The following is a 13967-nucleotide window of genomic DNA, read 5'->3' as shown; positions in this document are numbered from 1 at the left end:
CTTTTAAAGTTCCTTGTATATTCAAATATGCAATTATTATTTAAAATGAATGTTGAATTATAATTTTTTCTTATTTTTCTTTGTGTGTGTATGTGTGTGTCTTTTCTGTGGGAATATGATTCTTTTCAATCTCTACTGTGCAGTTCACAAGATTCCTTTGCAGTTCACCACTGGAGGTAAGAATTTATTCATTTATTTTAACTAGATTCTTATAACCTATTTGTTACTGTAATTTTTGTAGACAAGTATATAATAAAGGATTCTGGTTTGTGGTATTTAGACATAAAGTTTTTGTATAAGGGCTTATTTGGAAATATACACAATTTCTTCAGCTAATAGATATATTACCAAAAGTCATTTTCATAGCTCTTTTCAGTTTGCGTTATCTTTCATTTATCCCTAGTAAAAATGTTCTTAATTTATAAGCATTACTTAAGAAAATACTAATTAATATCACTCTTTTTAAATTCATTGAACATTTGTTGAGTGCTCTTAAAAATGCCAGACAGTACTCAAATTAATGATGGGAACAAAAAAAGTAAGAAAGAGCTACTGTTCTCAAAGCATTAATAATAGTGGTAAAGATACTTTAGTACATGGAACATGTAAAGAACTATTGTGAGAAGAAAATTGGGAGATTGTACATTTCATTTGATTTTTAGAGAGAGGGAGAAGTCACATCATAGATTTAGAGACTTGGAAGGGACTTTGGTGGCCATCTAATCCAATCCATACACAAAAGGAACCCCTGTTCATAAATGCTCAACAAGTACTTATCCAGCCTTTGCTGGCTTCTTAAAATACCTCATTCCATTTTTGGCTAGTAGTTTTAATTGTTAAGAAGTTTTTCTTGTCATCAAGCTGAAATTTATCTCTTTGAAATTTCTGATCATCATTCCTGGTTCTGCCCCCCTCCTCCCCCTCAGAGACAAACAGAACAAATATAATTTCTTCTTCCCAGAACAGCATTTCAGATACTTGAAGGCAGTTAATATGTCTTTCCCCAAACCCCAGTTTTCTCTTCTCCAGGCTAATCATGCTTAATTAATTCAAACAATCCTTATATGACCAACTCCATTTCACCATTTACTAAGGTTGTTTGGCTCTCTGGATTCTCTTTCAAGAATATTATATTTGGGATATAATAATAATAATATAATAATCCCATTTATATAGGATATAATCCTCTACCATGGTTCCCAGTACTGAACATGGTACTCCTGATGAGATCTGATGAGATCTGATGAGACCCTGGAACTATCACTTTCTTTTTCTTTAAAACTATGCCATTTGTAATGCAGCCAAACATTGCATTAATTTTATTGGCTGATTCATCACACTGCTGACTCATATTCAGTTTAGAGACTGGTTAACATAATAAATATTTTTCAGAAAACTGCTTTCTAACTATCTCTCATATTTTGTCTGTGAGGCTGATTTGTGTGTTTCCATTTTTCCCTGTCAAATTTCAGCTTATTGTGTCCAGCCTAATGTGTTAGCTTGCCAACATCTCTATGAATTCTGAATGTCTTCTAGAATATTAGCTATTCTTCCTAGTCTTGCATTATCTTGAAATTTGATGAGCTTGCCAATTATGCATTTATTGAAGAGACAAAAAATGTTTTAACAGCATAGTGTTAGAAATCTCCTACATCATTATTATTGAACCATTAACAATTAGCCTTTGATTCCAGCTCTCTAACCTTTTCTGCATTATCTAAGTGTATAATAATTTAATTCATATCTGTCTATCTTTTCCATAAGAATAAGGAGATTTTTTTTTAAGGCTTTGTTAAGATAGATTACTTATAACTTTAGGAGTCCTCTCATCTTTCCATTTAGTAACACTGTCAAAAAGTGAAATTAAGTTAATTTGACAAAACCTGTTCTTTTTTAAAATAAATTTTTATTGATTTATTTTTTTGCTACTTCACCTACATTTTTTACTATATTGTCCATCTTTTGCTTCACAGAAAGCTGGGGAGAGGTAGCGGTGGGGAAAGATAGTTTGGGAAGACTGGCACATTAAAAAAAATATGCAGTGTTCCATTCTGTAATCCTCTCCTTTACAAATAAGATGGGGAGAAATTTTTTCTCTTGGGGCCTAATTTGAAAAATAATAATTTCACAGTATTCATTTACTATTGTTGCTCTTCATATTATCTTGTTGGAGAAGGAAATGGACAACCAATTCAGTATCTTTTTCAAGAAAACCTCAAAGGAGGTCATGAAGAGTCATACACACTGAAAAACAATTCAACACATTTATGATGTTGTTCTATTTATTATACATAGTGCTTTCCTGGCTCTTTGATTTTGTATTGCTTCATATAAAAATGTGATGGTTCTTTTTTTCCCCTCTCTGCAAGTATTTGTTTTTATTATTCTCATTTTGCAAATGAGGAAACTGAGGCAAAGAGATGAAATGACTTTCCAAAGGTTACATACAGCTGGCAAGTTTCTGAAGCTAGATTTGAATTCAGGTCTTGTGGTCTCCATGCTTGACACTCTTGGGGCAATTATCTCTCTTTTTTACAAATGAGGAAACAGACTGAGAGAAATAACTTGTCCAAGGTAATAAAATGAGTAAGTGGCTAAGATAGGATTTGAACTCTGGTCTTTCTGGCAGTGTATTACATTATATGTTCTTGATGACACTATATTAGGTTCCTTTCCATGTATTTAGCAGCCATCCTTTTAATAGTTCACTATAGACTTTTTCAAGAAACTGAAGTTAAGCTTACTGAGCTATAGTTAGCATATTTGGTTTTTGTTTATTTTTTATTTTTATTAAAGCTTTTTATTTACTAAACATATCCATGGGTAATTTTTCAACACTGACCCTTGCAAAACCTTCTGTTCCAAATTTTCTCCTCCTCCTCCCAACACCCTTCTCTAGATGGCAGGTAGTCCAGAACATTAAATATGTTAAAATATATGTTAAATCCAATATATGTATACATATTTATACAGTTATCTTGCTGCACAAGAAAAATCAGATCGAGAAGGAAGAAAAAAAAATTAGCATATTTGTTAAAAGAAACATGAAGGAGAAGGAGTGCTGTTTTGGCATTAGCGTACCTCGGGTTAAACGTCTTGGCTCGTAGAGCCTTTGAAGGTGTGACCTTTAGAGCATAATTTCTTCATCTGTAAAATGGGAAGATTATTCCTGATGGGTCCTTCTACCTATAAATCTATGATTTTTTTCTTTTGAAAAACAGGACACTCTGCTCTTCTGCAATATGATGGTCCCTTTCCCCTTTTTCTATGTTCATTCAGATATTATGGACATCTTCCATAATTTAAAATCTAAGTTGCATCTTCCAGTCCAAAGCTGGCAGATTAAGATGATTTAATTAAGAACAGCTAGCTTAACCTCTGTGCTATTTCCCAAACCTCAAGAATCAAGCTCCTCTGTTAGCCATTTGAATTTCATTGTTTCTACTGCTGATATGATTGGCCTTGGCAGAGAAAACAGAAACAATCAAAAGTTGAGCATCTCTGCCTTATCCCTATTGTCAGTTAGCACTATTTCTCCATATAAAACACAGATGTGCTTTCTTTTTTGAGCTTCCTTTTCCCCATCATCAATGAAAGAACAGTCCCTTTGTGTTCTCTATGTTCTCTCCAATTTTACCTCATTCTGGGCTTTAGTACTGTCGCTATGTTTTCAGGATTCTTAAGATAGGTTTGTTAAGTTTCTTAGTTACCCTTCCAGTTTTGCTATATTTCTTTTTAAAATCTAAGTTTATGAGTTGCCCGAGCCTATTGTTTTTCTTCTTCATTTACATGTTCCTCCTTATGTGAGGAAAATAATTTTTGAAAAAATTATTTAATTCTTTAAAAAAATTTTCTTTTATCATGATCTTCAGTTATCAAAAATCACATTTTACTATACAAAGGAAAAAAGAAGATTGCACTTGGATCCATGAATCCTTTGTTCTTTTAAAAGTACTTTAAATTTGACAGGGTAATAACAAATTTTGTGCATAATTTGTGTACCTCTTTGAAGTTTTTTTCCTTATTGTGTATTTTAAGATGTTTTAATTAATACTTCTTTCTTACCATCTCTATCACTACCTATTAATGCACTTTTCTCTCCTACCTTGCCACCCCAAACCTTTCTCTTCCCGTATTAGGAGTTAAATATTGTTAACCAAAAGAAATAACAGATTACCTTTACCTGAAAATCTATCTCATTCTTCACTTTTGCTGCATCTTTGTTCAGAAGTAGGAGATTTATTTCATCAATACAGAATTGAATTTTTTTTTAGCATCTTTCAGCCTTCTTTTCTCCTGTCTTTTTAATTTTTTGAAAACTGCTATCAAATTCTTTTCTGTCATTTTGTTTTTTGCATGGCTCTTCAGTGCACATCCTAATGAACTAAAATTGTAAACCTGGTAAGTGTTTGTAAGATTGTTAGATTACTAATCTACAGTAGTCAAGGGACTTCATATGCTGGAATTACCTATGCCAGTGAAATCACAGATTCTAACTTGTAGGGTCAAGGAAATTGGAAAGAGTGGTTGTGGGGTAGCACCATAATTACTGATGACTGAATTCCTCTTTGTAATCTTGAATTATAGACATGTAGCTCCATTTATATATTTGACTATTGGAGAATTTGATATTCCACAGTAAAACTAGTTTTGGAGCTACATTTTTTAGTAGCAATGTTTAAATTTATTCATTTATCCTTTCTATCCTAAGTACCTGTGAGTTTGGGTGATAGTATTTGGAAATTGTGTAGCTCTAGAAATATTTTAATTTTTCTGTTGAAAAATTAAAGGTTGGAAAAGAAACTTAGAGATGGCAAATATCTAAGTTTTAGTGAAAAAGAAATAATTTTTTTTTCAAGAAAAGAAAAAAAAAACCATGAAATTTGCAGCTTATAGTAAAGCTTCAATTTTTCTTTTTTGTTGATTACAGATTAAAAGGACTGACCTATTTGTTTTGGGGATTCTTTGTTGCAGGTCCTAAAGAGTTAACAACCACATAACTGTGATGAAATTGTCAGGTTATGGTAATTACATCAGTAATATGATATGTTGCTATTTGAATGGAGCCATGTGTGGAAGGTCAGTTACTTTACTCTGTGGAGCTGACCCCCCTTCCTTCCCCCCCCCCCCCCCCCCCACATTCCTCCAAACTAAAGACTAATAGAGCTTATTAAGCTTTATAGGAAAAAGGGCTTTTATCACCTCATCAAGTTAGGCAACAGATTCCCATTTCCTAATTTTGTGTGGTTTTGTAGATGTTGGTGCACACTCCTCTGCTAAGTTTATATCAGACTTCTCTCTTATGGACATTTTTAAATTGACATTTCTAAACCTGAATTAAATATTGTGTGTCTCTAGTTGCATATGTCTTCAATTAGATGTAGTTAAATAAAAGGGATTATATATCAGAGACCAAGAGATTCTTAAAATTCTCTCTTCTGAGACAACCTTCGGTCATCAGATTGAATAGGCTTCGGTCTCATCACCATTTTGGAGGTTGACAGTGACAGAAAAGCTGTTTGAAAGAAAAACTAACCATTATGTGGGTATATATGCCTAGATTATTATTTTTTCCATTTTGAATTCCTTTTAACCTGACTCCTTGGCTGCACATCTTTTGTATCTTAATCATTCTTAGTGGTTTTCTCTTCATCTTTCCACTCCCACTTTTTCTTTTGATTCTCAAATCATACCTAAATTTAAACATTTTTCCTGATATTTTATTTTTTCCATTACTCATATTTCCTAAAATATCCCTTCCCTATACTCTTTTCTCAGAGTTATCTCTTCTAACACATGAATGAGAAGAAAAAGAAATCACCAAAACTGACAAAAAAAATCATACCAGTCTGCTATTATATATAGTGTTTCATACCTGTAGTCTCCCACCTCTCTAAAAAAAAAACAGGAAGGTGATACATTTTTCTATATCTCTTTTATAGACTGGCTTGATTATGATTTCATAGGATTCAGTTTTGATTTTCTTCTGATTCACTCCATTTGCATGGTTGTACTCTGTGTAATGTTTTGTCGTTTCTAAATTTATTGTTCATGAGTTCATATGAGCTTTTCCATGGTTCTTTGTATAGTCTGTATATTGTAGCAGAGAATTATTTAATTCTATTTATGTACAATTTGATTAGCCATTCCTTAATTTATAGACATCTATTTTGTTTTTAGCTTTTTGCTACTAGATGCAGAAGAAGAAAGGACCTGATTTTATTTAAATATTTACATATTTTTAAAAAAATTTATAGCAGTTCTTTTTGTGGTAGCAAATAATTGAAAACTGAAGAGTTCTCCTTCACTCAGAGTATGGCTGAACCATTTATGATATTTGTTTTATGTTGACATTTGATTGTGCTGAAGAAATGTTGATAGGAATGGTTTCTGAGATTCATAAGTAGAGTAGTCAGTTTCAGTGGATAAGAGTTTGAATGTGGGAAGAACTAGGCAGGGGAGAGAATTTTCACCTTTACTTGTTCTTGATTTTGGATCATTGAGCTAAGGGAAGAAAGACTGCATGTTCTTGATCGTGCAGAATAATTAGTTGATGATAATAATAATTGCTATTTATGTAGGGTGCTAAGAGTTGTGAAAGAAATACTTTAAAACTTCAAATGTTATTTTGAGGGGGAAATATAATAAAAAATATAAAAAATGAATATTGAAATAATTTCATATAAATCTTTTAAATTATCCTGATTACCTGTATTTCCTGCCTTTTTAAGTACAATTGAAATTATTTCTTCAAACTCTTTCTCATTACATTTGAGTGTCTGTTCACACAGCCTTATCCTGTTTCATGTAGGACTTTCCCCTTGCCTATTAACTCAGGTGTTTTGATTTTTTATATAAAAGATGCAATAGTTTGTCAATACTTAGTGTTTATATTTTGGTATGTTATTGTGAAAAGTGGACTAACATGGAATGCTATTGACCTTTGCTAGTCATTTTTGTTATGTGAAAGAGAAGAAATCAGAAATGTTTATTTACATAATCTATAATTATTTATTTTCTTGTGTATAGAGATATTATAATTGCAAAAACACAATGTTTTAAAATAGATGATATTTTTTGGCTTTCATTGTCTGTGTTTTTTGTTGTATTTCTTATTAAATATATTTTAAGTTGTCATTAGATGGGAATGTGAAAAACATTTGAAAACCAGCAAACTAGAATATTTTTGCATTATTACTCTTATAACACTGTGTAATTTATTTGTGATTGTAAATAGAGAAGTATGTTGTTTAAGAAGATAACAAATACAACTTACTACATGTAGGTATAAAATAGGTTATAAAAAAACTGATATCTAGCATGTTATGCTAGCTAAGCAAAGTTTCAAGGGTGTATTGTTATGGAAATCAAAAAAAAAAAGTAAAGATGAGATTTTGAAAATATATAATCACTTGGAATAGTGGAATATTCCATGCTAATGAAGAGCTACATAGAATTGCTTTGTACAGTTGGTTGAAAACAGACAGAAATAGGACTGCTTTCCTGTCTTTAAAATTAAGAGAACTCTAGTACCTATAATAAAGCTTCTAGAGTGTGCATATCTTACTGCTAAGCAACATCTCTTCCTTCCTGAGGATAGAAAAAATCCATTTGTGGGGCAACTGTTCTTTTGGCTTAGTGAGTGGGAATGCATTCACATGGGGAGCATGGATGTGATATTTATCTCGTGCTTTGGGGCACTTTGGTCAAATGTAGTTGCCCAGTATGAGTCAGACATGTCGGCTAAGCTGATGTTTCGGTGGTGACATCTATTAATAAAAACTAAAGATTCTGCTACTATAGTAATAATAACAGTTATTTACATATTAAAGTATTGCCAAATAGTTTTATATAGACTTTCTTATTTGATTCTCAGGAGAATCCTGTGAAATAAGTTGGGTGGCACATTCGGATGCTATATCTGGAGTCAGGAAATTGGAGTTCTACTCCTTCCTGTGTCACACTAGGCAGATCATTCAAACTCTGTCTTAGTTTTCTCATCTGTAAAATGGAGATAATAATAACATCTAATAATGATAGTTTATACTTATATAGAGCTTACTATATGCCAGGCACTGTATTAAGCACTTTTATAAATACTACCTCATTTGTCCTTACAACAACATTGGGAAACAAGGACTATTACTATCTCCTTTTACAGATGAGGAAACTGAGGCATGCAGGTTAGGGAATTTGCCAAGGTCATGTAGCTAGTGATTATCTTAGGCTACATTTGAACTCATATATTCCTAACTACAAGCCTGTGCTGTACCCATTGTGCCAGCTAGCTGCTCCAAAGTGCTATGAGGATAAAATGAAATAATGTTTGGAAAATCTTTTCCAAACTTTAAATTGCTCTATAGCACTCTGTAAGTGCTAGTTATTATGTATTGTATTATTGAGTACCATTATTACTCCTTTTTATGGATGAGGTAACAGATTGATAGAGATTAAATGACTTGCCTGATCACACAGCTAGTATGTTTGGTTAAGATTTAAATTCAGGAACTTTTCATTCCAAGTTTAGTGCTGTATTCATTACTCTACCTACCTGCTGCCTTTACAAGAAGTATTTCTGTTCCCATTGGCAAAAAGGATTAAAGAGACAGTTGTTGTGATGGTTGTATTTGTTTGTCCTTCATTCTCAAATAGGACCCTGATGTCAGGGAGGTGATTCCATGACATGCAGGTGAATTCAAGATTAACCTGCCTCAGTTTCCTTTCCAGAACATCTGGATCCAATGGCTAGATAGAAACCAGGATAACTGGAAATGGTCTTGAATGTAATGAGAAACTGGCATTTTTAAAATTAGGTCCTCTTGAAGGAGGTCTCAGAGAGTGTGGTACATTTGTTCTTTTCTCCTTTCTAGAAATTTCTCTTTCCCATTAAAACAGATGTTTGTTTCTGCATAATTGTGCTCTAAAAGCTATAATGTCTACTTTTGCAATATAAGTATCTACAGAATGCCCCAAGATAGCCAAACCTAACCTGAAGCTCTCTCATAGGCAAAGTATTCTTATGTGTATACTTTTGATCTCCCATAATTTTTGCCTTCTTTTACATTACAGCATCCTGGGAAAGCTCATTCTAATACTTGAGAAGAACTCGTTTTTGATTTTTTTTTAAATACCTTAATGGTGCTCATTTTTTACATTTGGGTAACTGCATAGCTCAGTGGATAGAGCACTCAAGACAATTTGAGTTTGAAATCTAGCCTCAGACAATTACTAACTTTGTGACCTCAGCAAGTTTCTGAAATTAAATTTGTTTCAGCCTCCTCCTAAGATTGTGAGGATTAAATAGGGTAGTAATTATAAAGCAGTGTCTGTCACATTGTAAGTACTATAGAAATATTAGCTGTTATTGTTACATTTTTTCCTTTTTTTTTTTTTTTTTAATAATTATAACTTTTTATTGACAGAACCCATGCCAGGATAATTTTTTACAGCATTATCCCTTGCACTCACTTCTGTTCTGATTTTTCCCCTCCCTCCCTCCACTCCCTTCCCCAGATGGCAAGCAGTCCTATACATGTTAAATATGTCACAGTATATCCTAGATACAATATATGTGTGCAGAACCGAACATTTCTCTTGTTGCATGGGGAGAATTGGATTCAGAAGGTAAAAATAACCCTGGAAGAACAAAACAAACATGCAAAAAGTTTACATTCATTTCCCAGTGTCCTTTCTTTGGGTGTAGCTGCTTCTGTCCATCCTTGATCAATTGAAACTGAGTTAGATCTTCTCTTTGTCAAAGAAATCCACTTCCATCAGAATACATTCTCTCTCTCTTTTTTTTTTTAATAACTTTTTATTGATAGTACTCATGCCAGGGTAATTTTTTACAGCATTATCCCTTGCATAGAATACATTCTCATACAGTATCGTTGTTGAAGTATATAATGATCTCTTGGTTCTGCTCATTTCACTTAGCATCAGTTCATGTAAGTCTCTCCAAGCCTCTCTGTATTCATCCTGCTGGTCATTTCTTACAGAACAATAATATTCCATAACATTCATATACCACAATTTACCCAGCCATTCTCCAACTGATGGGCATCCATTCATTTTCCAGTTTCTAGCCACTACAAACAGGGCTGCTACAAACATTTTGACACATACAGGTCTCTTTCCCTTCTTTAGTATCTCTTTGGGGAATAAGCCCAGTAGTAGTACTGCTGGATCAAAGGGTATGCACAGTTTAGTAACTTTTAGGGCATAATTCCAGATTGCTCTCCAGAATGGTTGGATTCATACACAACTCCACCAACAATGCATCAGTGTCCCAGTTTTCCCGCATCCCCTCCAATATTCATCATTATATTTTCCTGTCATCTTAGCCAATCTGACAGGTATGTAGTGGTATCTCAGAGTTGTCTTAATTTGCATTTTTCTGATCAATAGTGATTTGGAATACTCTTTCATATGAGTGGAAATAGTTTGAATTTCATCATCTGAAAATTGTTCATTCCTTTGACCATTTATCAATTGGAGAATGGCTTGATTTCTTATAAAGTAGAGTCAACTTTCTATATATTTTGGAAATGAGGCCTTTATCAGAATCTTTAATTGTGAAGATGTTTTCCCAGTTTGTTACGTCCCTTCTAATCTTGTTTGCATTAGTTTTGTTTGTACAAAGGCTTTTTAATTTGATATAATCAAAATTTTCTATTTTGTGATCTATAATGGTCTCTAGTTCATTTTTGGTCACAAATTTCTTCCTCCTCCACAAGTCTGGGAGATAAACTATCCAATGTTCCTTTAATTTATTTATAATCTCGTTCTTTATGCCTAAATCATGGACCCATTTTGATCTTATCTTGGTATATGGTGTTAACTGTGGGTCAATGCCCACTTAACTTAGAGCACTCTAAGTTACTTACTTATCACACTACTTTCCACTTATCCCAGCAGTTTTTGTCAAATAATGAATTCTTATCCCAAAAGTTAGGATCTTTGGGTTTGTCAAACACTAGATTGCTATAGTTGACTATTTTGTCTTGTGAACCTAACCTATTCCACTGATCAACTAATCTATTTCTTAGATGGTTTTGGTGACTGCTGCTTTATAATATAGTTTTAGATCAGGTACAGCTAAGCCACCTCCATTTGATTTTTTTTTTCATTAATTCCCTTGAGATTCTTGACCTTTTGTTCTTCCATATGAATTTTGTTGTTTTTTTTTTTTTTCTAGATCATTAAAATATTTTCTTGGAAGTCTGATTGGTATAGCACTAAATAAATAGATTGGTTTAGGGAGTGTTGTCATCTTTATTATATTTGCTCAGTCTATCCAAGAGCACTTAATATTTTTCCAATTATTTAAATCTGACTTTATTTGTGTGGAAAGTTTTTTGTAATTTTGCTCATAAAATTCCTGACTTTCCTTTGGCAGATAGATTCCCAAATATTTGATGATATCGACAGTTATTTTGAATGGAATTTCTCTTTGTATCTCTTGCTGTTGGATTTTGTTGGTGATGTATAAAAATGCTGAGGATTTATGGGGTTTTATTTTGTATCCTGCAACTTTGCTAACATTATGAATTATTTCTAATAGCTTTTTAGTAGAATCTCTGGGGTTCTCTAAGTATACCATCATATCATCTGCAAAGAGTGATAATTTGGTTTCCTCATTGCCTACTTTAATTCCTTTAATCTCTTTCTCGAGTCTTATTGCTGAAGCTAGTGTTTCTAATACAATATTGAATAATAATGGTGATAGTGGGCAACCTTGCTTCACTCCAGATCTTAATGGGAAAGGTTGCATATGATGCTTATTGACAGTTTTAAATATATGCTCCTGACTATTTTAAGGAAAAGTCCATTTATTCCTATCCTCTCAAGTGTTTTTATTAGGAATGATGTTGGATTTTATCAAATGCTTTTTCTTCATCTATTGAGATGATCATATGGTTTTTGTTAGTTTGGTTATTGATATAGTTAATTATGCTAATAGTTTTCCTAATATTGAACCAGCCCTGCATTCCTGGTATAAATCCTACTTGGTCATAGTGTATTATCCTAGGGATGATTTTCTGTAATCTTTTTGCTAATATTTTATTTAAGATTTTAGCATCAATATTCATTAGGGAGATTGGTCTATAATTTTCTTTCTCTGTTTTCAACTTACCTGCTTTAGGTATCAGTACTATGTCTGTGTCATAAAAGGAATTTGGTAGGACTCCTTTAATCCCTATTTTTTCAAATAGTTTATATAGCATTGGAGTTAATTGTTCTTTAAATGTTTGGTAGAATTCACATGTAAATCCATCTGGTCCTGGGGATTTTTTCTTAGGAAGTTGGTTAATAGCTTTTTCTATTTATTTTTCTAAAATGGGGCTGTTTAGTCTTTTTACTTATTCCTCTGTTAATGTGGGCAAGTTATATTTTTGAAGTTATTCTTCCATTTCATTTAAGTTGTCGAATTTATTGGCACAAAGTTGGGCAAAGTAACTCCTAATTATTGCTCTAATTTCTTCTTCGTTAGTGGTGAATTCTCCTTTTTCATTTTTAAGACTAACAATTTGATTTTCCTCTTTCCTTTTTTAAATCAGATTTACTAAGGGTTTGTCTATTTTGTTGGTTTTTTCATAGAACCAACTCTTAGTTTTATTAATTAATTCAATAGTTTTTTTACTTTCAATTTTATTGATCTCTTCTTTTATTTTTAGAATTTCAAGTTTAGTGTTTGACTGAGGGTTTTTAATTTGTTCCTTTTCTAGCATTTTTAGTTGCAAGCCCAATTCATTGATCTTCTTTTTCTCTATTTTATGCAAGTAGGCCTCTAGAGATATGAAATTTCCCCTTATTACTGCTTTGGCTGCATCCCACACATTTTTATGACGTTTCATTATTGTCATTTTCATGGGTGAAATTACTAATTATGTCTATGACTTGCTATTTCACCCAATCATTCTTTAGTATGAGATTATTTAGTTTCCAATTATTTTTTGGTCTATTTTCCCCTGGCTTTTTGTTGAATGTAAATTTCTTTGCATCATGGTCTGAAAAGGATGCATTTAGTATTTCTGCCTTACTGCATTTGAATTGGAGGTTTTTATGTCCTAATATATGGTCAGTTTTTATATAGGTTCCATGAATTGCTGAGAAGAAAGTGTACTCCTTTCTGTCTCCATTTAGTTTTCTCCAGAGATCTATCATATTTAACTTTTCTAGTATTCTATTTACTTCTTTGACTTCTTTCTTATTTATTTTGTGGTTTGATTTATCTAATTCTGAGAGTGAGGTTGAGATCTCCCACTATTATAGTTTTGCTATCTATTTCTTCTTGCAGCTCTCTTAATTTCTCTTTTAAGAATTTAGATGCTACACCACTTGGTGAATATATGTTTAATATTGGTATTGCTTCATTATTTATGCTACTCATTAGCAAGATATAATGCCCTTCCTTATCTCTTTTAATTAGATCAGTTTTTGCTTTTGCTTGATCTGAGATCAGGATGACTACTTTTGCTTTTTTGACTTCATCTTAAGCATAGTAGATTCTGCTTCAACCTTTTACCTTTACTCTCTATGTATCTCCCTGCTTCAGGTGTGTTTCCTGTAAACATATTGTAGGATTCTGGGCTTTTAATCCATTCTGCTAACCGCTTCCTCTTTATGGGGGAGTTTACCTGGTTCACATTTATGGTTAAAATGACCAATTCTGTATTATTTGCCATCTTGTTAATCCCTGTTTATGCTTTTCTCCCTTCTTTCCCTCTTCCCCCCTTGCCAGTATTAAGCTTGTGAGCACCATTTGCTTCTCACAGCCCTCCCTTTTTAGTATCCCTCCTCCCTCCCCCATCTTACTCCTTTCCCTCACAGTTTCTGTATTCCCTTCCACTTAGCTTATTCCTTCCCCTTTCACTTTTCCCTTCCCACTTGTCAATGAGGTGGGAGAAGTTTCACCATAAATTGAATATGTCTAAAGTTTTTCTCTTTAAGCCAATTCTGATAGC

The 13967-nt window shown here is 32.8% G+C and overlaps 1 protein-coding gene across 8 annotated transcripts in view; it reads left to right on the top strand.

The window, feature by feature from the left end:
• ATE1 (arginyltransferase 1) overlaps nt 1-13967 on the top strand; it is a 185411-nt gene that overhangs the window by 48957 nt on the left and 122487 nt on the right. For all 8 annotated transcript variants that reach the window (XM_051981569.1, XM_051981568.1, XM_051981567.1 and 5 more), the window contains one exon: nt 144-176. In XM_051981569.1, the coding sequence (XP_051837529.1) occupies nt 144-176 (33 nt within the window). The remainder of the gene's footprint in view (nt 1-143; nt 177-13967) is intronic.

Source organism: Antechinus flavipes, chromosome 2, assembly GCF_016432865.1.
Source record: "Antechinus flavipes isolate AdamAnt ecotype Samford, QLD, Australia chromosome 2, AdamAnt_v2, whole genome shotgun sequence".
Lineage (NCBI taxonomy): Eukaryota > Metazoa > Chordata > Mammalia > Dasyuromorphia > Dasyuridae > Antechinus > Antechinus flavipes.
Note: the sequence above shows the minus strand (reverse complement) of the source record. Positions and strands in the feature narration are given on the sequence as shown.